Source organism: Scyliorhinus canicula, chromosome 10 (genome assembly GCF_902713615.1).
Source record: "Scyliorhinus canicula chromosome 10, sScyCan1.1, whole genome shotgun sequence".
Taxonomy (NCBI): Eukaryota; Metazoa; Chordata; class Chondrichthyes; order Carcharhiniformes; family Scyliorhinidae; genus Scyliorhinus; species Scyliorhinus canicula.
In genome coordinates this window covers 18,178,400-18,204,307 of record NC_052155.1, presented here as the reverse complement: position 1 = coordinate 18,204,307, position 25,908 = coordinate 18,178,400, and the positions used below count along the sequence as shown (strand labels likewise).

Here is a 25,908-nt window from a genome sequence, read left to right as displayed (position 1 = left end):
CCCCTCGTGCTGGGGAGTCACCCCGTGCTGGGGAGCCGCCTCGTGCTGGGGAGCCCCCTTGTGTTGGGGAGCCCCCTCGTGTTGGGGAGCCGCCTCGTGCTGGGGAGCTTCCTCGTGCTGGGGAGCCTCCTCGTGCTGGGGAGCCGCCTCGGTCTGGGGAGCCTCCTCGTGCTGGGGAGCCGCCTCGGGCTGGGGAGCCGCCTCGTGCTGGGGAACCCCCTCGGGCTGGGGAGCCCCGTCGTGCTGGGGAGCCCCCTCGTGCTGGGGAGCCCCCTCGTGTTGGGGAGACACCTCATGTTGGGGAGCCCCCTCATTTTGGGGAGCCGCCTCGGGCTGGGTGAGCCGCCTTGTGCTGGGGAGCTGCCCCGTGCTGGGGAGTTAATGGAAATGAGGAGTTGGGCTATCGGTGGTTCAGATCAGAGGAGTTTATTTAGTTTAAGTTTAAGGGTTATATTAATGAAGTGCAATAAGGGAGAGGGGTGGGTATTTGGGGTTTGTCCATAGTTTATTTGGTTGTATGGATGTGGTGTTGGTGGGTGGCAGGGTGGGGGATAAGGGAGAGGGGTGGGTATTTGGGGTTTGTCCATAGTTTATTTGGTTGTATGGATGTGGTGTTGGTGGGTGGCAGGGTGGGGGATAAGGGAGAGGGGTGGGTATTTGGGGTTTGTCCATAGTTTATTTGGTTGTATGGATGTGGTGTTGGTGGGTGGCAGGGTGGGGGATAAGGGAGAGGGGTGGATATTTGGGGTTTGTCCATAGTTTATTTGGTTGTGTGGATGTGGTGTTGGTGGGTGGCAGGGTGGGGGATAAGGGAGAGGGGTGGGTATTTGGGGTTTGTCCATAGTTTATTTGGTTGTGTGGATGTGATGTTGGTGGGTGGCAGGGAGGGGGTAAGGGGGAGGGGGTTTAGTTATGTGGTGACTGGGAATTTTCTTTGTTGATTTGTGCTGGGACATCTGGATAATTCGAGACCTAAGGTGTTAAGACCTGGGACGGCGAAGGCCCTGTTGACCTTCATGGATCACGTGGGAGTCTGACACTTGGAGATTTTTCACCCGGGGGGAGAAGAATTTGTTGTTCTTCTCCCAGGTCCACCGTCTGTTCTAAGATTGACTTTTTTTGTGGTCGGTAGGTCCTCACTGCTGGAGAGGGCGGGGGTGGTGGAGTCGAGATACTCAACATTGGCGATCTCTGATCACGTCCCACACTATGTAGACGTAGTGGTTGTTTCAGGCCCACCCCCCACCCCCCTTTTGAGGCTTGACAATTCGCTGTTGGCGGATTAAAGCTTTTCCGACAGGATCTCCTCTGTCATCAAGGCTTTAAAAGGAGTGAGGAGATTTCTCCCCCTTCGCAATGGGAGGGGCTGAAGGTGGTTGTGGGAGGGGACATTATCTCCTTTAAGGTGCATAAGGAAAAGAGCGAAAGGGCAGAGATACAAAGGTTGGCGGATGCCATCTTAGAGGTGGACTGTCAATACTCGGATCAATCAGACCCCAGAACCGCTGGTGAGTAGGAAGAAGCTACAGGAGTTTGGGCTTCTATCAGTGGGCAGGATGGTGTGCTTGCTGCACGGGGGGGGGGGGGCTCTTTATGAACATCAGCTGAGGCAGCAGGTGCTCTCTCGGGAAATAGTGCAGGTCTGTGGGGGGGGGGGGGAGGGGGGGTTTACGGGGGAGGGGGCAGGGGGGAGGCTAGGTAGACTGGCCTTCCCACCCCAACCATGGTTAATGGGCCGATCAAAGCGTTCAATCAGAACTGTATGAGTCGAAACCCCCAGAGGATGAGTCCTCAATGTCAGAGTTTTTAGACGCTTTGGTCCTCCCAGTGAGTGGAGCAAGAGGAGAGGGAGGAATTGGAAGTTCCTCTGACTATGGAGGAGATTGAGGAGGGTATGGGTTTGATGCAGTCGGGGATGATGCCAGGACCAGCCAGGTTCCCAAGTTAACTTTACAAAACGTTTGTTGGTTTGCTGACCCCAGCGCTGCTCGAGATGTTTGAGGACTCTCTGATTCAAGGGACTTTGCCAGCCTCTATGGTGCAGGCGACAATCCCCTTGATATTGAAAAAGGATAAAGACCCGATGGAGTGTGGGTCATACCGCCCCATCTCTTTGTTGAATACAGGTGCAAAGTTGCTAGCAAAGATATTGGTGAGGCACCTCCCAGGGATCATTTCGGAGGAGCAGACAGAATTTATCAAGGGGAGACAACTGTTGGCCAATTTCCGGCGACTGCTCAATGTGGTTCTGTCCCCTTCTCCATCTATTGAAGCAGAGGTGATCATTTCTCTGGATGCAGAGAAGGCATTCGCTAGGGTGGAATGGAGCTATTTATTTGAGGTCTTGGGCAGGTTTGGCTTTGGACTTTGGTTTATATACAGGATATGGCTTTTGGACAGAGCCCCCACTGCGAGAGTCCATACAAATTATTTAATCTGGAAATACTTCCAACTGGGAAGAGGCACAAGACAGGGATGTCCATTGTCTCCTCTACTGTCTGCCCTGGATATTGAACCTCTGGCTATCATGCTGAGGTTATCCACAAAGTGGTGTGGAATAAATAGAGGGGGCAGGGAACACAGGGCATCCTTATATGCAGATGACCTGTTACTGTATGTGACGGACCCTCTCTCCATTGCAGAGGAGATAATAAAACAGTTTGAGAGGTTTGGCTCCTTTTCAGGGCACAGATTGAACCTGGGTAAAAGCAAATGTTTTCCGGTGAATCTCCCAGGAAGGGGAACCGACCTGAGGAAGCCGGCCTGGTCAGGTCCAACTTTAGTTATCTGGGAGTCCGGGAGGCCCATGACTGGGCTTTGTTACAGAAGCTAAATTTTGGGGCCTGGTTGAGAGGTGAGGGGGATCTGAAGAAATGGAAGAGTCTTTGGCTGGAAGGATCCAATCAACTAAAATGAATATCCTCTCAATATTTTTGTTTTTGTTTCAGTGCCTTCCAGTTTTCCTTTCAAAGTCTATTTTTACAGAGGTCAATAAGATAATTTCATCATTTATTTGGGCGGGTAGGACCCTGCGGATCCATTGGGTTTTGTTACAAAGGAATAGACAATCTGGGCGCCTTGCATTATCAACCTGTTATATTATTATTGGGCGGCGAATATTGATAAGGTGCGGGGGCGGTATTGAGGTACGGAGTCGATGTGGGGGAGGATGAGAGTAATGACTGTAAAGGTACCAGCTTAAGGTTACGCCTTCCTTTCCGTTTTCCCCAATGAAATGGACTGCCATGCCGGTGGTGGTGGCCATCTTGAAAATATGGGACAATTTAAATGGCTCTTCAAACTGGGTGCTATGTCGATGTTGGCCCCAGTCTGTGGAAACCATTGTTTTGTGCCTGGGGATTTGGATCTGGCCTTCAGGGGTTGTAGAGGGGAGGTGTTGGAGAGGCTTGGTGATCTGTTGTTGATGGTAAGTTCCTGAGTGGCTGGGGAAGTGTAAGTTCTCAGGAGCTAACCTGTTTTAATATTATCAGGCACGAAACTTTGCGCGCAAGGAAATTGCTTCCTTCCCTTTGGCTCCTCCCTCCCCCTCGTTGGTGGACAAAATTATTTCGGCAGTAGGGGGGGGATGGGCGTCGGAGATCTACAGTCACCTGATGATGTTGACAGATCAGATCCTGGTGGACAAAATTAAAAGAAAGTGGGTGGAGTTGAGCCAGGAACTTGAGGATGGGAGTGGAGCAAGACTCTATATAGAGTCAACTCTACCTCTCTGTGTGCTAGACTCCGCCTGATACAATTCAAGATAGTGCATCTGGCGCATTTGACCAGGGCCCAAATGAGTTGGTTTTTTGCAGTTGTAGCAGTTAGGTGCGAGTGGCCTCTGGGAGCCCTGCCCATCACACACGTATGTTCAGGTCCTACCCTGGGCTCATGAACGTTTGGGTCTCCTTCTTCAGCACCATGTCGGGAATTCTTGGGGTTGACTTGAACCATGCCCTTTGGTGGTTATTTTGGGGATCTGAAACTTGCCGGAGTTACAGACAGGAGCGAAGGCAGATGCTCTTGTCTTTGCTTCCTTGAGAGCCCTGAGGTGAATCTTGTTTAGCTGGAGGTCCTCGTCCTCGCCCAGTGCAGCAGCCTGGCTCGGCGATCTGGTGGCATTTTTACACTTGGAAAACATCAAGTCTCTAATGAGAGGCTCGGCTGAAAGGCAGCCGTTTATTTCCTTTTTCAGAGAGTTGGTCACTGTCAGATGCTGGCGGGGGGGGGGGGGGGGGTATTGGGCATCGGTTGTTGTTTCTTTTGGGTTTGTGCGGAGTGAATGTAAAAGTTGGAATACAGTCAACTGTTGTACATAAATGGTTGTAATGATGTTATTCTGAAAAATTGTTAACAAAATCCTTTTTTTTTTGAACTGAAGTGGACGGGTTGAGCGGTGGGGATTTTTTTGTACATTGTATGAATTTGGTTGAATATTTTGTATGTTTGCAATCTGAAAATTTGAATAAAAACATATATTTTAAAAATGTTGCAGAGCCTTCACAAGAAGGCTGTTGTAATAACCTTCACAAGACCCACCGGGACACCCTCATTGATCTCCCTGTAGGACTTGTGGAGTACAAGGACCCCTGCTAGTGGGTGGAGGACCATCAGTCGGGGCTTGTAAAAAAATCGCCTCATGAAAGCCGCCTGGACTGAGTCCGGTGAGACCAGTATCCCGATGACCGTGGGTCTGTAAGCCATGTTGCGGCCTTGACATCTGTTATCGAATTAAGCTTCTTTTGGATTTACCTTCTCGGGGCTCCTGAGCTTTTACAACAGTGCTGGCTAGAAAGTCATGAAGTAACTAAATGAGGCGGTGCTGCTGTTTCTGAGTTGCTAAGACCCATCTTGCAGGTAAATAGCAGCTTCTGATAGCAGAGGCTGCTGCTAGCCACCATTATCCTAGCTACTGCAGCCCAGAGCTATCATCCAATGAATACAGGAACGTGGTGTGTTTCGTTTTCAAGCAGTGTTGGCAACCATGGAGCTTCCTCCAACATGAGGGTTAGGCTCACACCAGGGAAAGAAAAGTGAAAGTGTGTTTTGGGCAAAGCACCATTCATTCATTGACTAAGAGTCATAGGACTCAAAACGTTAGCTCTTTTCTCTCCTTACAGATGCTGCCAGACCTGCTGAGATTTTCCAGCATTTTCTCTTTCGTTTCAGATTCCAACTTCCGCAGTAATTTGCTTTTTATCATTCATTCATTTCTTGTTTCAGTATTACTCCTGGTCATCTACAAACAGGACAAGTCCCTGAGCAGCGATAGCCTCACTATACTGTGGGAAATCCTCCACTGGACGTGGTTCTGCTCGCAAATGTGTGAAGCAAGTTAATGATAGAACAGGGGGGGGCAGAAGTATTCCCTCAGTGGGGCTCTATAATAATATTATTTTAAGTTTGCCTTCTTGTCTTAAGCGCCTTGTACAAAACAAAGTATTGAAGCAGCTTGTTTGGATGTTAAGTGATCTGTAATTTCCAATTCTGTCAAGATGTGAATACTGTGAACTTCCATGTGCTCTTTCATTCCCAAGCATCATGTCTGCTTAAAAAAAATATATATTTTCAGGGTACAGCTGGCACTGGCTAGTTGTCCTTCCCTAGTTGCCCCTGAAAAGGTGATTGTGATCCTTGCCCTTGAAACACGCAGTCACATGTGAAGATTATACACATTAGGAAGAGCTTTAAATGGGTAATAGCAAATCAGTAGCCTGTTTCAACTCACTTCTCGTTGATATAACTAGTCCCTTCAATAGAAATAAAAAGTGGGAGAAATATGAAACCATCCCTTACGACAGTGGTAGGGAAATTATCGGAGAGGATACTTTGAGACAGGATTTTCTTTCACTTGGAAAAAAGTGGATGTATTAGCGAGGGGCAACATGGTTTTTTTGAAGGGGGGGTCGTGTCTCACTAACTTGATCGGGTTTTTCGAGGAAGTGACAACGATGATTGATGAGGGTAGGGCATGTTGTCTACATGAACTTCAGAAAAGCCTTTGACAAGGTCCTCATGGCAGACTGGTGCAGAAGGTGAAGTCGCATGGGATCAGAGATGAGCTGGCAAGATGGATACAGAACTGGCTAGGTCATAGAAGGCAGAGAGTAGCAATGAAAGGGTGCGTTTTTGAATGGAAGGCTGTGACTAGTGGCATTCCTCAAGGATCAGTGCTGGGACCTTTGCTGTTTGTAATATATATAAATGATTTGGAGGAAAATGTAAATGGTTTGATTAGTAAGTTTGCAGACGACACAAACGTTCATGGAATTGCGAATAGCAATGAGGACTCTCGGAGGATACAGCAGGATTTAGATCGTTTGGAGACTTGGGCGGAGAGATGGCAGATGGAGTTTAATCTGGCCAAATGTGAGGTAATGCATTTTGGAAGATCTAATACAGATGGGAAATATACAGTAAATGGCAGAATCCTTAAGAATATTGACAGGCTGAGGGATCTGGGTGGACAGGTACACAGGTCACTGAAAGTGGTGACGCAGGTGGAGAAGGTAGTCAAGAAGGCATATGGCATGTTTGCCTTCATCGGCCGGGGCATTGAGTTTAAAAATTGGCAAGTCATGTTGCAGCTTATAGAACCTTAGTTAGGCCGCACTTGGAGTATAGTGTTCAATTCTGGTCGCCACACTACCAGAATGATGTTGTGGCTTTGGAGAGGGTGCAGAAGAGATTTACCAGAATGTTGCCTGGTATGGAGGGCATTAGCTATGAGGAGAGGTTGAATAAACTCGGTTTGTTCTCATTGGAACGACGGAGGTTGAGGGGCGACCTGATAGAAATTTACAAAATTATGAGGGGCATAGACAGAGTGGATAGTCAGAAGCTTTTTCCCAGAGTGGAAGAATCAATTACTAGGCGGCATAGGTTTAAAGTGAGAGGGGCAAGGTTTAAAGGAGATGTACGAGGCAAGTTTTTACACAGAGGGTGGTGGGAGCCTGGAACTTACTGCCGGGGAAGGTAGTGGAAGCAGATACGATCGTGACTTTTAAGGAGCGCCTTGATAAATACATCAATAGGATGGGAATTCAGGGATATGGTCCCTGGGAGGGTAGGGGGATTTAGTTCAGAAGGACAGCATGGTTGGTGCAGGCTTGGAGGGCCAAAGGGCCTGTCCTGTGCTCTAATTTTCTTTGTTCTTTGTATGAAAGCTCATTCATTTTGTTCCAGTTCTGCTATTATGGATCATGAACTCATCGGTTCCAAATCATAGATTTTACAGAGCAGAAGGAGGCCATTTGGCCCATCGAGTCTGCACCGGCTCATTGAAAGAGCACCCTACCCAAGCCCACACCTCCACCATATCCCCATAACCCAGTAACCCCACCCAACACTAAGGGCAATTTTGGATACTAAGGGCAATTTAGCATGGCCAATCCACCTAACCTACACATCTTTGGACCGTGGGAGGAAATTGGAGTAACCGGAGGAAACCCACGCACACACGGGGAGAATGTGCGGACTCCGCACAGACAGTGAACCAAGCCGGGAATCGAACCTGGGACCCTGGAGCTGTGAAGCAATTGTGCTAACCACCATGCTACCGTGATTACACAAAGTGGCTATATCTTTTGAAGGTATTTAATTTCCTGTCCTTTGCCTCTGTGGTGCTAGATCAAATATTATCCTTTGCCACAAGTATGGGCTTGAACTCGACCTTCGCCCCAATGCCGCAGTGTTAGTGACTGCTACGTGGTGACTAAAAAAAGTCCATTGTGATTGGCTGTAATATGTTTACCTGTCTGGTTGGTGTTTAGCACCAATCCTAGGCACATGGCCTGGGACAGTGCATTGAAACGTCACTCTATTTGACATATTGAACCAACTCCGACTCTTTCTTTGTCAGGACCTCAAAATTCCCAACTACTATCTCCCTCTCTCTTTACTTCATCCTGCAATACTCAAAAACCAATCTGATTGACATTGAATTATTGATATATCTTTCCTCATCTTTGGAGATCATAACTCTTCGCCCTCACTGCCCTGCCACCCAGAAGTTCAGTTTCAAAGCGCCACAAGCCATTCTTTACACTGAGAACCGTGCACATCTGGGTGGTCTACAAAGAGGAAAATGAAACAATGGGCGGGATTCTTCGGCCGCGCCTGCTCGGCGACCGGGAATTCCCGCCCGAGGTTAACGGACCTTTCCGTAGTCCGCGTCCCATCTGTGGCGACCTTGCAGCAGGCGCAGCCGAAGAATCCACCCCAATTTCTTTGTGGGCAAATACACACTGCTGGTTGGCATGTTACTGAGCCATTCAGAGAAGCTCCAGGCTTTAAGTTGCAGTCTTTGCTACGTTACCTGGTCTAAGCCAGAGAGGGCTTCATTTGGCCTTAATTCCCTGGGCTGGGGAGAGAAAATTAGTGAAGGTTTCCGTTGCTGAATGTCATCAGTGACCCCTGCTGACAGTCTCGATGATAGTATAAAATAGCAAGACGATATTGACAGACTAGATAAACGGGGAAATTTGTGACAGATGGAATTCAATCTAATCAAGTGTGAGGTTATCCATTTTGGAACAAAAAAGGATAGAGCAGAGTACTTTCTAAATGGGAAGAGGTTGGATACAGAGGATGTCCAAGGTGATTTTGGGGTTCAGGTGCTTAGATCCTTAAAATGCCACGAACAACTGCAGAAATTAATCAAAAAGGCGAATGGAAAGCCAGCCTTTATATCTAAAGGATTGAATATAAAGACACAGAGGTTATGCTGCAGCTATACAAACCCTGGTTAGACCCTATGTGGAGCAGGTCTGGGCACCACACCTTAGGAAGGATACTTTGGCCTTGGAGTGAGTGCAATGTAGCTTTACAAAAATGATACCTGGACTACGGGGATTACTAAATTAGAAGGAGAAGGGCAGCACAGTGGCTCAGTGATTAACTCTGCTGCCTCACGGCGCGGAGGACCCAGGTTCAATCCCGGCCCTGGGTCACTGTCCGTGTGGAGTTTGCACATTCTCCCCTATCTGTGTGGGTTTCACACACACAACCCAAACAGATGTACAGGGTAGGTAGATTGGCCACGCTAAATTGTCCCTTAATTGGGAAAAAAAGAATTGGGGACTCTAAATTTATTTTTAAAATGTTATGAGGCGCGATTACACAAAATAGATTTGTTTTCTCAAGAATTTAGAAGGTTAAAGGGTGATTTGATCAAAGTATTCAAGATATTAACAGGAAAAGACATGGTAGATAAACAGAAACTATTTCCACTGGTTGGAGATTCTAGAACTAGAGGTTTTGTCCAAAAATTAGGGCCAGACCATTCAGGGGAGATGTCAGGAAGAACTTCTTCACTCAAAGGGTGGTAAAGGTTTGAAATTCTCTTCCACAAACAGCAGTTGAAGATAGAACAGTTGTTAAAGTTAAATCTGAGATAGATAGATTTTTTTAAAGCAAAGCTATTAGGAGATATGGGCCAAAGGCAGGCAGATGGAGTTAGACTACAGAGCAGCCATGATCTCATTGAATGGTGGAACAGGCTCGAGGGGCTGAATGGCCTACTCCGAAAAGTCTTTGCGGTAGAACAGAATTGAGCATTTCTGTAATGTTCCATTTCTTTGAAAGTCAATCATTGTGTGGGCCCACAAGTGAAAACCTGGTTAATGTGTCAGATGGCTGTTATATTTCAGCAGGGTTTGGCCTCTTCAGGAAAGAAAGTTTATGGAAATAAAGCTTTGGGTTAATATCAACTAACAAGATCTTACTGTGGCACTAACCTCAACTAGCAAGATCTTACTGTGGCACTAACCTCACTAACAAGATCTTACTGTGGGACTAACATCACTAACAAGATCTTACTGTGGGACTAACAACAACTAACAAGATCTTACTGTGGGACTAACATCACTAACAAGATCTTACTGTGGCACTAACCTCAACTAGCAAGATCTTACTGTGGCACTAACCTCACTAACAAGATCTTACTGTGGGACTAACATCACTAACAAGATCTTACTGTGGGACTAACATCACTAACAAGATCTTACTGTGGGACTAACATCACTAACAAGATCTTACTGTGGGACTAACATCAACTAACAAGATCTTACTGTGGCACTAACCTCACTAACAAGATCTTACTGTGGGACTAACAACAACTAACAAGATCTTACTGTGGGACTAACCTCACTAACAAGATCTTACTGTGGGACTAACATCACTAACAAGATCTTACTGTGGGACTAACATCAACTAACAAGATCTTACTGTGGCACTAACCTCACTAACAAGATCTTACTGTGGGACTAACAACAACTAACAAGATCTTACTGTGGGACTAACCTCACTAACAAGATCTTACTGTGGGACTAACATCACTAACAAGATCTTACTGTGGGACTAACAACAACTAACAAGATCTTACTGTGGGACTAACATCAACTAACAAGATCTTACTGTGGCACTAACCTCACTAACAAGATCTTACTGTGGGACTAACATCACTAACAAGATCTTACTGTGGGACTAACAACAACTAACAAGATCTTACTGTGGGACTAACATCACTAACAAGATCTTACTGTGGGACTAACCTCACTAACAAGATCTTACTGTGGGACTAACCTCACTAACAAGATCTTACTGTGGGACTAACATCACTAACAAGATCTTACTGTGGGACTAACATCACTAACAAGATCTTACTGTGGAACTAACATTAACTAACAAGATCTTACTGTGGGACTAACAACAACTAACAAGATCTTACTGTGGGACTAACATCACTAACAAGATCTTACTGTGGCACTAACATCACTAACAAGATCTTACTGTGGGACTAACAACAACTAACAAGATCTTACTGTGGGACTAACATCAACTAACAAGATCTTACTGTGGGACTAACATCACTAACAAGATCTTACTGTGGGACTAACATCACTAACAAGATCTTACTGTGGGACTAACATCACTAACAAGATCTTACTGTGGGACTAACATTAACTAACAAGATCTTACTGTGGCACTAACATCGCTAACAAGATCTTACTGTGGGACTAACAACAACTAACAAGATCTTACTGTGGGACTAACATCACTAACAAGATCTTACTGTGGGACTAACATCACTAACAAGATCTTACTGTGGGACTAACAACAACTAACAAGATCTTACTGTGGGACAGTCATATGTTGCTGCTTATGTCATGTTTTATATATTTGTTGGTTAATGCCGATGGTACAGTTAACTGAGATTTACAAATGGATAGTGTCTATATCATAACCAAGGGCACTGAGATTCTATTCCTTGAAGGGCACCTTCAAATTAGGCTGACAGCACTGCACGTATGCAAATCTCCCCGGAACAGCCAATCAGTAGCTCCGCTCTGCTGCCCTCTGCTGGATGCTTGCTTGCACTCGAACTCCTCAGGTCTCTTTTGCAGGTACACCTTCAAATTAGGCTGACCGCACTGCACGTATGCAAATCTCCCCAGAACAGCCAATCAGTAGCTCCGCTCTGCTGCCCTCTGCTGGATACGTTACAGTGCAGAAGGAGGCCATTCGGCCAATCGAGTTTGCACCTGTCCGTGGAAAGAGCTTAAGCTCCCTATCCCTGTAACCCAGTAACCCCACTGAACCATTTTGGACTCTATGGGCAATTTATCATGGCCAATCCACCTCACCTGCACATCTTTGGACTGTGGGAGGAAACCGGAGCACCCGGGGGAAACCCACGCACACACGGGGAGAACGTGCAGACTTCGCACAGGCAGTGACCCAAGCCGGGAATCGAACCTGGGACCCTGGAGCTGTGAGGCAACAGTGCTACCCACTGTTCTCCATGCCACCCTTGTGCTAATGCGCCGCACAGAAGGAGACCATTCAGTCCATCATGTTTGTACTGGCCAAAAGAGAGTAATCCAGCCAAATCGCACTTTCCAGCTCTTTGGTCCATAGGTGGCAGCACTTCAAGGGCAGATCCAACTAACTTCTTAAATGCAATGAGAGTTTCTGCCTTTACCACACATTCAGACAATGGGTGGGATTTTCCAGTATCCGGCAGGCGGGCCGTACCGGTGCCAAAGAGTGGCGAGAACCACTCCGGCATCGGGCCGCCCGGAAGGTGCGGAATCCTCCGCACCTTTGGGGGCTAGGCCGACGTTGGACTGATTGGCGCTGCGCCAACTGGCGGCGAAGGGCCTCCACTGGCCGGTGCCAGTTGGTGCATGTGCAGGAGCGCCGGGGTGTTCCCAGAACCGCTACCGTGATCCCTGTGCATGCGCAGTGGGTTTCTTCTCTGCGCCGGCCATGGTGGACCTTTACAGCGGCCGGCGCGGAGGGAAAGAGTGCCCCCACGGCACAGGCCCGCCCGCAGATTGGTGGGCCCGCTCGCGGACCAGGCCACCAAGGGCGCCCCTCCCCCAGGGCCAGATCCCCCCGCACCCCTCTGAGGACTCCGCAGACCGCCCGCAGAGCCAGGTCCCGCCGGTAAGAACCTTGTGTAATTTACGCCGGCGTGACAGGCCGAAAAAAGGCGGCCGCTCGGCCAATCACGGAGCGGAGAATCGCCGGGGGGGAAGGGGGCCACTACCAACGGCCCCCGACTAGCGGGACGCGATTCCCGGCCCTGCCAAAAAACCGGCACCGGAGAATTTGGCAGCCGACGGCGGGGCAGGATTCACGCCCCCCCCCCCCCCGGCGATTCTCTGGCCCGGCGGGGGGTTGGCGAAACCCACCCAATGTGTTCCCACCCTGACCACCCGCTGTGTGAAAAATAAATTCTCCTCAATTCCTCTCCAATTCTTTGTCAATTGCCTTAAATTTGTGGTCCCTAGTTATTGATAAGACCATAAGACCCAGGAGCATAAGAAGGCCACTCGGCCCATCAAGTCTGCTCTGCCATTCAATGAGATCTTGGCTGATCTGATATAATCCTCAACTCCACTTTCCCACCTTATTCCCATAACCCTTACTGATTAAAAATCTGTCTGTCTCAGCATTGAACATACTTAACGACCCAGCCTCTACAGCTCTCTGCGGTAAAGAATTCTACACATTCACTACCCTCTGAGAGATCAGATTCCTCCTCATCTCTGTTTTAAGTGGGTGACTCCTTACTCTGAGATTCTGCCCTCTGGTCCTAGTCTCTCCCACAAGGGGAAACATCCTCTCAGCATCCAACTTGCCAAGCCCCCTGAGAATCCAATATGTCCTAATAAGGTCGCCTCTCATTCTTCTAAATTCTAATCAGTACAGGCCGAACCTACTCAACCTCTCCTTAAATGACAATTCCTCCATACCCAGGGTCAACCTAGTGAACCTTCTGTGGATTACCTCCAATGCCAGTGTATCTTTCCTTAGATATGGGGATCAAAACTGTTCACAGTATTCCAGGGGTGGACCAGGAGGATCACTATGCCTCAGGCAAGGGGCAAGATTGAGAAGGCGGGGCCGTCATAAATAACCTCAGCCAGTACGGGGATTGAACCCACGCTGTTGGCCTCACTCTGCATCGTGAACCAGCCGTCCAGGCGACTGAGCATTGTATATAGTGTGGTAGTGTCTGTTTTGGACATAATCGGGAAACTTTCAGGTCCCTTTTTAGTCAGCATCCAGTCAAATACCTGCAAGTAACCCCGTTAAAATAATTGAAAATGACTTTGGTAAACTATACTGAACCATTTAACAGCTTCATTGGTGTAAACTAGTAAGTTAAATACTTTATTTGTTATGAAAATCATAAAATGTGCAGGTGGGGAGGTTGGGGGTGGGGGGGTGCAGGGGGGTTGACCAGTTTTGCATGCGAGACCTGATCCATCAAATTCAGTCTTACATCAGTGGAAAATACAAACAGAAGTGGATTTGGGCATAGCGCACTTGCATTGAAAATTCCCAAATCTTTTACACTGGTTCAGGTGGTTCTGCCCACTGATTGGTGTAAACCAGCATAAATTAGGGGCCCATTATATTTGGAAAGTGTGGGCATGACCGACTGGCGTTCAAAACATTTAAAATTGACCGGAGCTTTGGTAGGGCAGAACGCAGAGCTGTTTGCTGCAAAATGGTCATGTGCTTATCTATTTGTCTTGGAGTTATAGAGACAGTATCAGTACAGTCCCAGTTTGTGTTCCTTCCTTGTTCTACATTGTTTATTTTCCCTTCATTACAATTGGATCATATGAATAACATTAGGTGATTACTGGACAGAATTTATTTTTAAAAAAATTATTTTTATTCAAGTTTTTTAAATTACTGGACAGAATTTCACTTGAATATTTCTGGCTTAATTATTGAGCTGCAGCTTTGCTTAAAATCCTCCAGGAAACTATACATTATTCATTTACTGTTCTTATTTAAGGAACTCTACCTGTTTTAACCTCAATATTGAACATCTGTATCAACCTGCTACAGAACTGATCAATACTTATGCTGTTTAATGAAAGATATAATTGTGTAATAAAATCATAAAAAAATTCAGCTTGACTTGGGCGGCACGGTGGCGCAGTGGTTAGCACTGTTGTCTCGCGGCGCTGAGGACCTGGGTTCGATCCCGGCCCCGGGTCACTGTCCGTGTGGAGTTTGCGTGGGTTTCGCCCACACACCCCAAAAAGATGTGCAGGGTGGGTGGATTGGCCACACTAAATTGTCCCTTAATTGGAAAAATGAAAGAATTGGGTACTCTTAAATTTAAGAAAAAAAGAATTTTAGCTTGACTTGAATCCTCGATTTTGGTGACTAAGAAATGATGGTACATATGGTTTGTAGTTAAATGCTGCGGTGTGCAGCTGAATGACCACATGTTGGCTTTTCATTCATTGAAACAAATTTGTCGTTGCAGATTTATTGGGGAAGAATCAGTTGCAGACGGTGAAAAGTGCTTTCTAACCGATGATCCCACATGGATAATAGACCCCATCGATGGAACGTGTAACTTTGTACACGGGTATGATCTGTGCTTCATAAGATTATTTCCAGCCCTTCTCGAAGATGGGAAGTCTCCTTATATACAAAACTGGATTATGCATCCTTGCTTAAATTGTGCAGGAATATTATGTTATGATGCAATGACCTGAATTCCACTTAAATATTTTGTGTTGTTATTGTCCTTTGCTGGAGGAAATGCTTGCTTTTGACTGTTGGCAACAACAAATGTTGGCTGTTTTTTAGGGGTGAGTTTTTTGCTTTCTTCATGGAGGCTATGGCGGCAAACGCCTCGGAAAGAAGTTTGGGAATTTTAAAGCTACATTTTCTTCTCACTTTGTTGGATGCTGTTTAATTACACAGCCAGAAAACCAGCATTTCCTCATTTTCTGTTGAGATGAATTTCATGGCCTAGGCTTTCGGTCCGATTTCCTCACGAGGCCAAGCAATTGTTTTTCTCTCTTTCAATTTCTAAAGTGTGGAGATGCCGGCAATGGACTGGGGTGAGCACAGTACAAAGCCTCACAACACCAGGTTAAATCCAACAGGTTTGTTTTGAATCACTAGCTTTCGCAGCACTGCTCCTTCCTCAGGTGAATGAAGAGGTGGGTTCCACAAACATTGATATAGACAAAGTCAAGGATGCAAGACGATACTTTGAATGCAAGTCTTTGCAGGTAATTAAGTCTACACGTCCAGATGGAGCAACTTGAGAGAGGGATAATATGCAGGTTAAAGAGGTGTCATCGATGTATCTGGTGTATAACGTCGGTTGAAGGTTCTGTGCGGTGAGGAGGTCGTGTTCAAGACCTGGGCTTGCGAAATCCTACCAATTGTCAACCCGTTGGACTTTAACGTGGTGCTGTAAGACTTCTTTCAATTTCTAAAGTGACATTGCTACATTAAGCAGAATGATGACACTGACTTCTCTGTTTTAGAGCACCGGTGGTGGCAGTTTCTATTGGACTTTCTGTCAAAAAAGAGGTAAAGAATATTGTGTGATGAACTGGCCTTCTGCATTTCAATTTCATCAGTTTCCTTCCCCTCCTTGCTTTCCGCCTCTCATTCAGAAATTAACTCATCCCTGGGCTGCGATTCTAGATTCACAGCTTACCTGCCCCAAATAACCAGAGTTATTGAGAATGGAGTGTTCCAAGCGGTCATTGGATAGCAATGTGGAGCTCTCCCCCTGCCTCTCGGCCAGAGGTACTGAGGCTAATTGAGGCAACCATCTCCCCAGATCAGCTGAAGCCAACTAATGAAGCACTCTGAGATAATCAAACAGGGACATTCAGGCACTTGGAGTGGAATGAGATTTTGGTTAAGCACAAAATCATTAAGGGAGTTGGAGCTGTGTCAGTATAGAGCTGAGGAATTGCTCTAATTTAAAGCAAAACGTTCTTTGCCTTAGATCTGTGTCGAGATGGCTTTAGTGGATGCGAGGATTCAGTGGGCGGGATTCTCCGGCCGTGCCGCCCAGCAACGGGAAATTCCCACCCGAGATCGAAGAACCTTTACATGGTCCGCGTCCCGCCCTTGGCGATCTTGCAGTGGGTGGGGCGGGAAGAATCCAGCCCAATGTGTGTGACTTGAATAATGTGGACCATCTTGGACGGTTAATGATGGAGTATGTCTGCATTAAGTGCTGACCAGTTGAATTGCCAGGCTTGAGGAGCAACTCATTACACAATACTACATGCAATGAGAAAAAAGACCTTTCTAGAATTTGTGACCATTGGGATCGAGGGCCACAGAGCTGCAAAGATTAAGATGTTGGCAGCAGCTTCTAGAGCATTTGGGAAGTGTCGAGAAGGATGGAACTTAAGGCTGTGGGAACCACGGGCAGGGCTACTGACACCAGGCCACAGCTGGGTGCTGAAGGAGAACAGGGTATGGCTGAGAATGAAGGTAGACTTGTAGTTGCACAGGGCTCCATTGTTATAAGGATTGATAGCAACTTTGGAAGCTTGTGTGGGAGGTGACAGCATTTGGGACAGGACTAAATTGGTGGGTAAAATTGATGCCAAGAAGGTAAGAAATCTGAGTTCATAGTTCATGTGTAGAATAGAGGCCCCACAAACGGAATTTCAGAAGCTAAGATTGGACAAAAACAAAATGACTTCCAGTAATCTGGCTGCTGTTGTGTGCTAAACCTAATGTTTAGGCTATTCTGTGTGTGGCTGAATGCTTTGTGTAGGAACAAAAATAAGGTGGCAGCTTCGAGAGCATGTCAGCAATGTAGTGCAATCCTTGTCCCACAGTGGAAAGGGTGTTTAGGGGGTGGAGGGAATAAGATAGTATCAGTACTGGTGACTGCAAAGCTATTGCACTGTTGTAAATACTCAATTGGTTCCCTTGAGGAAGAAAATGAGCTGCCCTTTGCCACTATGGCTCATGCGTGACTTAAAAATGTGTTTGATTCTTGGCGTTCCTCTGAAGTGGCCTAGCAACCATTCTACTTTTGCTGCAAATCTCCATCTGTGTCAGAAAGTTCAAAATGCCCCACAGTTACATCTTGGGATGTAGCAATAGTCTTTATGATGTCCCGTGGTTCAACATTTTCAATTTACAGTGTTTTGTAACATATTCCTACAACTCTCTATTTCCTAGATGCCTGCAAACAGACACTATGTCGATGCCTAGTTCCTTCCCCTGAGCCAAGTTTAAACCGTCTCTCATTTGTCAAGAAGGCAGCTTCGCAAGTGACTGCTACATCCAGTAAATGATTTTTTAATAAAGGGACAGTGCCAAATGAAGACAGCAAAGGAGATGAGGCATGATCTAAGATGGATGTATATATCTGGACACTGGGAGTAATAAAGTGGATTAGACATGATAGTTAGGGAAGTAATATCAGAGGAACTTCTGAAACCTGTCTTCAGCAAAAGAATACGATTGAAGCACTGAATTGCAAGGTTCCATAGAATTGAACAGGAATGAATGGAGATGAAATGATATTGTTTTTAGTGAAGGTTTAAATGTGGCTCAGAGGAACGAACTCAGCATCGGCAGAGTCTGTTTGCAATATGTTCCAAACCACTGTAAATTTAAAATGTTGTACCTCCAGGTGCTCCAGTTTCCTCCCACAGCACCACAAGGCCGCTCTCTATTAAAGGTTAGGTTGAAGAATATTGTAATAACTTGCATTTCTATTGTGATTCTTGTGGAAACGATAGCTCCTCAGAGTGAAAAAGCTGGTGTGAAGTGGAAAATGTAAATGGTAGAGTGTCCTGGATGAAGGCAGGGTCAGGTAGAAATCCATTCAGGAATGTTTTCAAAACGAGGTGGAATGTAGCACAATAGGAATTTAGGAGAGCCAGCATGAGCACCTGATTGGTGTATGATGGCTGTATGATGGCTGAAGTGCTGGCGACCTGTCTTTTATCGACCCTCTTTCTGAGTGTAGTTTACTGACTGGAAGCAGAGGATTGTGGTATCACCTCAATATACTTTTATTGATGGGAAGAAAAAGTAACATTTTATCGGGAACAGGTGCAAAATTACCAGGCCAAAAGTGCAATAATGAAAAAGAAAATTTAATCCACAAGAAGCCCATTATGCTGTGCCAGAAGGTTATAGGTGTGTGTGTGTCTGGTAAAAGGATTAGAAATTAGAAATTCTGAAAAAGTCAAGAAGGATTGTTTTGATATAGTACAAGAGGGTAGCGGGTGCCTGGAACTGAGGGTAGTGTGTGCCTGGAACTGAGGGTAGTGGGTGCCTGGAACTGAGGGTAGTGTGTGCCTGGAACTTTGTTACGCAGAGGGGAGTGTGTGCCTGGAACAGAGGCATGGTCGGCACAGGCTTGGAGGGCTGAAGGGCCTGTTCCTGTGCTGTACTTTTCTTTGTTCTTTGTACGAAACAGAGTTGAGAGCCCCCCCCCCCCGCCCGCCGGAAACCCGGCTAGATGTAGATGTACCCGGCTAGATGTGCTTTTGGAAAGGTTTAAGGGTGGCCAGCCTTCCTGCCCACCCCAACCTGCCCCATAATATGGTGGGTGGGTACGTTATCCCACTAGCCCGCCAACTCTTAGGCTTATTAAGGCCCTTTACTGCCTAATTAAGGGATAATTAAAGGCCGATTTCTACCTCCACCATCATGCCATGGTTGGCAGTGGAAGGCGGACAAGAATGAGCAGGCAGCTTTTTCATCAACTGCGGTGAAAAGAGAGAAAGAAGGGGCATTAACTTTTTATGTGGGGTGCTCTATGTGCAAGATGGAATGCCCCTTGCTTTGTGTCTCTCCCCCTCCCCCCCCCCATAACCCTTGGCCAAAACCCAACCGCCCAGCCCCTTCATCTCTTGGCCAATAACACAGGGGAAATTCTCCAAAATGGAGACAATGTGTTAGCGCCATCGTGAACGCCGTCGCGTTTCACAACGGCGCGAACGGACACGCGGACGACCGATTCTGTCCCCCACAGGGGGCCAGCACGGCGCTGGAGCAGTTGGGCCGCGCCAACCTGCACATGTGTGGGTGACTTCTTCAGTGCGCCGGCCCCGACGCAACATGGCGGAGGTGTTCAGGAGCCAGCCGCGCAACAAAGTAGGTCCGGGGGGACAGAGGCCGGCCCACCAATCGATGGGTCCCGATCGGCGGGCCAGACCCCATTGGAGGCCCCCCATGGTGAAGGAGCGCTTTTCCCCGCCCCACGGGCTGCCACACGACCCTTCGCGCAGGGTTCCCGCTGGCAGCGACCAGGGGTGAACGGCGCCGGTGGGACTCTGCCGTTCCGCACTGCCGCTCGGCCGATTCGGGCTGGAGAATCGGCGGCCCCGCCAATTCCAGCGACTCGCGGCCAGCGCCACGTCAAATGCGCCAGCGAAAATGGTGCCGATTCTCCGCACGTCGGAGAATCGCGCGCCGGCATCGGGCCTTCGTGGCACGGTTGCGGCGATTCTCCGGCCTGGCGCAGGGCTAGGAGAATCACGCCCCACATTGCTGTTTGCGGAACTTTACTGGGTAAAGATTGGTTGGCACATTTTCTACATTATAACAGTGATTACAATTTGTACAGACATTTGGAACCATCAAGCTTTTAAAGACTGGCTGTAAAGTGCTCTGTGTTATCCTGCGACCAGGCACTATATAAATGCAAATGCTTTCTTTGTCAAGAGTCAGTTCTAAAATGTTGGGTTGAGAAATATACACGGGTATATGCATGTTCCTAAAATGTTTTGCAATGCTGAGAGTTCAGGAGCGACATTTGAGAGGTACCATGCATCTTATTTTTCTCTCTCCTACTCAAATTTATTAATTCATTTTCTAAAATGTTTTTCTGAATAGTTTGGTATTAAATAACTTCTTCTGCCTGCATTCACTTCTGAAAATAAAACTCCAAAATTTCAATGACACCCTGTGGATTTTGCACAGTATCAAAGCACCATTCGGCATGTGCAGAAACTGCTCACTTCTCCACAATCATCTTAGGTTGCGAGAGTAATTGCAGCTGCTTTACTCCTCCGCAAACCGTCATCTTAAACCCCCGTCTGCTGTCTGCTTCACCGTCTAGCATTCTGGCTTCTGAGTCACAACTGGGAAGTCCCACTCCAGGGCTTGAGCACACAGTTCAAGGCTGATACTCCAGTGCAGTACCAAGGGAGCACTGCACTGTTGGAGGTGTATGGATGAGATGTTAAATCTAGGTCCATCTGCCTTCTCGGGTAAATGTAAAGACCCCATGGCTCTGTTTCAGAATGTAGTGTCCCTCAATCCAAATCACAAAAGACAGTTTCTCTGGTCATTATCTCATTACTGTCTTTGGGAGCTTGCTGTGCACAGATTGGCTGCCGTGCTTGTTACATTATAACCATGAGTCACTTTTTACTTTAAAAATTGTTCATTGATTGTAAAATGCTTTGGGACATTGGTGGTCATGAAGAGCATTATATCAATGCAAGTCTGGCCTTCTTTCACCTCTAACAAGTGTGAGGAGCCCATGGGTATTTTTGTTGCTAAGTTGAAGACTATCTGACCAGCTGCCCCTACCACTTCTTTCCCTTCCCTCGGCCCACTGGGCAAAACGTCTTTGGAAACTGGCCCCTCCCTCAGCCCTGTACATGTGTCTTTCTCTCATTTCTCTCCTATCTCCCAGCATGCCCTCTCTTGAGCTCACCTTGTTCATGAGATCCAGCTCCTGCTCTCTTGACTAAACTGCTGACCATCCAACTTCCCTTCCTAGTCCCCCATCTTTGCTGATATTGTCAATGATTCCGTCTCCTCAGGTACTGCCCCCATTGCTTCAAAACAGACTCAGCCCTCTCTTCAAAAAGCTAACATTGTCCTTGGAAACCACAGCCCTTTCTCCAACCTCCCTTTCCCCCCAAGTCCATGAACATGTTGTCGCCTCCCAAATTCCTGTCCATCTTTCTCGGAACCCCATGTTTGAATTTTGGCTCTAAAACAATAACTAAATGGTCTTGTCAAAGTGATCAATTACATCCGGTGTGACTGTGACAAGGAGTTTACTCCAGGTCCTTCTCGACCTGCCTGTTTGACAAGGTTGGCCACATCATCCTCCTTACACCTCTGCGTTGTCTCCCAGCTGCGTGGGACTGCACTTACTTGATTCTGTTCTTATCTGTCTAATCATAACTACACAATTTAAGGGAGATTGGGGATGGGCAACAAAAGCTGGCATTGCCAGTGATGCCCACATCCCATGAAATATATTTTTTAAATGTTTGATCTTCTATTTTGTTTTATAGTACTCCTATGAAGCACCTCATTATGTTAAAGATGCTGTATAAAACCATATTATTGTTATTGTTGAAGGACTCCAGGTTGCTGGTGACATTATTTTCCCCCATTTCTTTCCCAATAGCTTGAACTTGGTGTAATATATAGCTGTGTTGAAGAGAAGTTATACACTGGCAGAAAAGGTCATGGAGCATTTTGTAATGGGCAGAAACTTCAGGCATCTAATCAGACAGGTTTGTTCATTTTCTCTGTCTCATATTTTCAGATGTAAACGTGAAACGGCGATTTGAGTAAGAGTTTGAATTCATGGCACAAGTAAAAGGAAATTCATTGAATTGCTTTTGACAATGGTTAGTTGCTGCTAACTTTATTCCTTTCCCCACCCCATTCACATGAATTGCTCCCAGTTGATGCAGGATAGACAGATGCACCTTTGAGCATCTCACATCTCCGAGCTCTTCGCTGGGGCAGATGCAGAAGGATCAGCAACAAAAATGGTTTTCCTTCAGGGACTGTTAGAAAGGGTGTCGGTTTAGCTCAGTTGGCTGGACAGCTGGTGTGTGATGCAAAGTGAGGCCAACAGCATGGGTTCAATCCCCGCACCAACTGAGGTTATTCATGAAGGCCCACCTTCTCAACTTTGCCCCTAGCCTGAGGTGTGGTGATCTTTAGGTTAAAGCAACAGCAGTCAGCTCTCCCTCTCAAAGGGGAAAGAGGCCTATGGTCATCTGGGACTATGGCCACTACAAAGGTAACATTGGTAGTTAGAACACACACTCAAAGCAGAGGACCTGGAGGACCAACCTCTGACAGTGGGATGAGTAATAAATCCTGAGTTACAGGAGTGGTGAGTATAGGCTAGAGAGGAACTTGGCAATGGCGTGAGTGCAGGGTGTGCAGATTTCTGTACAGCAGCCTACATTTATATAGCACCCTTAACATAGTAAAACGACAGGAGCAGTATCCAATTAAATCTGACATACTGAGCAATTAGGACGAGTCATTGATGTATGTTTTAAGGAAAGTCATTGATGTATGTTTTAAGGAAAGTCTTTAAAGGGTCAGCAGAGAAATTGAGGAGAGAGCTCCAGAGCTCGGGGCCTTAGGTAACTGCAAGCAGGCAGCTGAAGACAGATCCACAAATGGTCCAGTGATTAAAATCAGGGATGGCAAGAGGCCAGAATGGGAGGAGTGCCAAAATCTCGGAGGATTGTAACTCTGGAGGGATTATGGAGATTGGGGGGAGGTGAGGGATTTGAGAACAAGGATCAGAATTTTAAAATGGAGGCTTTTAGTTTATTCTGTCACAGGGTGTGGGCATCACTGACTAGGTCAGCATTTATTGCCCATCTTTTTATTAAATTAAGGGGCAGTTTAGCGTTCCTGCGTTTTACATCAGTGTTTTTATTGTTTTTCTTTATTCATTACATTTAAGTTAGACCACGTAAAGATAGCAGACTTTCTTACCTCAAGGACAGAAAATTGTTCAGCGGGTCAGGCAGCAATTGTGGCGAGAGTTAATGTTTCAGATCAATGACCTTTCTTAGTGAATCAGATGGGATTTAACAAAGAACAAAGAGAAGTACAGCACAGGAACAGGCCCTTTGGCCCTCCAAGCCTGTGCCGACCATGCTGCCCGTCCAAACTAAAATCTTCTACACGTCCTGGGTCCGTTTACCTCTACTCCCATCCTATTCATGTATTTGTCAAGATGCCCCTTAAATGTCACTATCGTCCCTACTTCCACCACCTCCTCCGGCAGTGAGTTCCAGGCACCCACTACCCTCTGTGTAAAAAACTTGCCTCGTACATCTCCTTTCAACCTTGCCCCTCGCACCTTAAACCTATGCCCCCTGGTAATTGACCCCTCTACCCTGGGAAAAAGCCCCTGACTATCTACTCTGTCTATGCCCCTCATAATTTTGTAGACCTCTATCAGGTCACCCCTCAACCTCTGTCGTTCCAGTGAGAACAAACCAAGTTTATTCAACCGCTCCTCATAGCTGATGCCCTCCATACCAGGCAACATCCTGGTAAATCTCTTCTGCACCCTCTCTAAATCCTCCAGTTCCTTCAGGTAGTGTGGCGACCAAAATTGAACACTATATTCCAAGTGCAGCCTAACTAAGGTTCTATAAAGCTGCAACATGACTTGCCAATTCTTATACTCAATGCCCCGGCCAATGAAGGCAAGCATGCCGTATGCCGTCTTGACTACCTTCTCCACCTGTGTTGCCCCTTTCAGTGACCTGTGGACCTGTACACTTAGATCTCTCTGACCGTCAATACTCTTGAGGGTTCTACCATTCACTGTATATTCCCTATCTGTATTAGACCTTCCAAAATGCATTACCTCACATTCGTCCGGATTAAACTCCATCTGCCATCTCTCAGCCCAAGTCTCCAAACGATCTAAATCCTGCTGTATCCTCTGCAGTCCTCATCGCTATCCGCAATTCCACCAACCTTTGTGGCGTCTGCAAACTTACTAATCAGACCAGTTACATTTTCCTCCAAATCATTTATACTACGAACAGCAACGGTCCCAGCACTGATCCCTGTGGAACACCACTAGTCACAGCCCTCCAATTAGAAAAGCACCTTTCCATCGCTACTCTCTGCCTTCTATGACCGAGCTAGTTCTGTATCCATCTTGCCAGCTCACCCCTGATCCCGTGTGACTTCACCTTTTGTACCAGCCTGCCATGTGGGACCTTGTCAAAGGCCTTACTGAAGTCCATATAGACAACATCCACTGCCCAACCTGCATCAATCATCTTTGTGACCTCTTTGGAAAACTCTATCAAGTTAGTGAGACACGACCTCCCCTTCACAAAACCATGCTGCCTCTCACTAATACAAGTACTAGTGGATTCTACGAGAATACACTAGTTCATGACTATTACTAATGAGACTAGTGCATTATTCTGGATTTATTAACTAGTGGGATTTAAATTCCCTCATGGGGCAGCACGGTAGCATTGTGGATAGCTCAAAAGCTTAACAGCTCCAGGGTCCCAGGTTCGATTCCGGCTTGGGTCACTGTCTGTGCGGAGTCTGCATATCCTCCCCGTGTGTGCGTGGGTTTCCTCTGGGTGCTTCGGTTTCCTCCCTCAGTCCAAAGATGTGCAGGTTAGGTGGATTGGCCATGATAAATTGCCCTTAGTGTCCAAAATTGCCCGTAGTGTTGGATGGGGTTACTGGGTTATGGGGATAGGGTGGAGGTGTTGACATTGGGTAGGGTGCTCTTTCCAAGAGCCAGTGCAGACTCGATGGGCCTAGTGGCCTCCTTCTGCACTGTAAATTCTATGATAATGGTGGGATTTGAACTTAAGTCTCTGGAGTGTTGGACCAGGCCTCTGGATTACTAGTCCAGTAACATAGGGCAGGATTTACCGACCACCCCGCTTTGTATTTTCCGGCAGCGAAGGCGGCCCGCCAGCGGGATCTACCAACCCTTCTGTTGTCAATGGGATTTGCCAGTGAGAGCTCCCCTTGTCGCCGGGAAAGCTGTGTGCTGGCGTGGGACTGGAATTTCCCACCAGTAGATCCCACCCACAGTCACTATGCTACTGCTTCCATGAACCTAAACTCCTAAAACCTTTGTTCCCCGAATATTTGTCACCTTTTCTCTTTTTATGACCTTTGCTTTCAACATTTTTTTCTTGTTGTTAGGTTGCCAGCAATTCCACCAAATTCTACACACTCCCAACCCCCCAACTCCTTACTGGTTTAAAGTCCTTTTGAGACCCCATATCAGCTAGGGTTTTGGTCCCAGCCTGGTCCAGCTAAAGTCTGTCTCAGCTGGTTTGCTCCTTCCTGTCTGTCAGCAGTACACACGGGAAGATCCCACCTCTGTTGGAAAATGGCCCCTATCGGGTCCTGTAATTGTGTAATTGGTTGCCCACCTTGTTGGAGTGTGTTGCCAATTTTCTTCTCCCATCCTCTCCTGGGAAAGTTCCTTAGTGAGAATCCAATGCCCTCGCCTCAAACGCCATCGCCTCAAGCCCCATTATCTCAAGCGACATTGCCTCAAGCGCCAACCCCAGTAGGGGCTGGTTTAGCTCACTGGGCTAAATCGCTGGCTTTTAAAGCAGACCAAGCAGGCCAGCAGCACGGTTCGATTCCTGTACCAGCCTCCCCGGACAGGCGCCGGAATGTGGCGACTAGGGGCTTTTCACAGTAACTTCATTGAAGCCTACTCGTGACAATAAGCGATTTTCATTTTCATTCATTTAATTTCAAGCGGCATCACCTCAAACGCCATCGCCTCAAGTGCTATTGTCTCAAATGCCATCGCCTTAAATGCCATTACCTCAAGCCCCATCG

The 25,908-nt window shown here is 46.9% G+C and overlaps 1 protein-coding gene across 1 annotated transcript in view; it reads left to right on the top strand.

Annotated features, from left to right (window-relative positions):
* The window catches only part of impa2 (inositol monophosphatase 2), a 55,357-nt gene that overhangs the window by 11,885 nt on the left and 17,564 nt on the right, over positions 1-25,908 (top strand). The window contains exons 3-5 of the mRNA XM_038808665.1: positions 14,801-14,905; positions 15,822-15,867; positions 21,704-21,812. Of these exons, the coding sequence (XP_038664593.1) occupies positions 14,801-14,905; positions 15,822-15,867; positions 21,704-21,812 (260 nt within the window). The remainder of the gene's footprint in view (positions 1-14,800; positions 14,906-15,821; positions 15,868-21,703; positions 21,813-25,908) is intronic.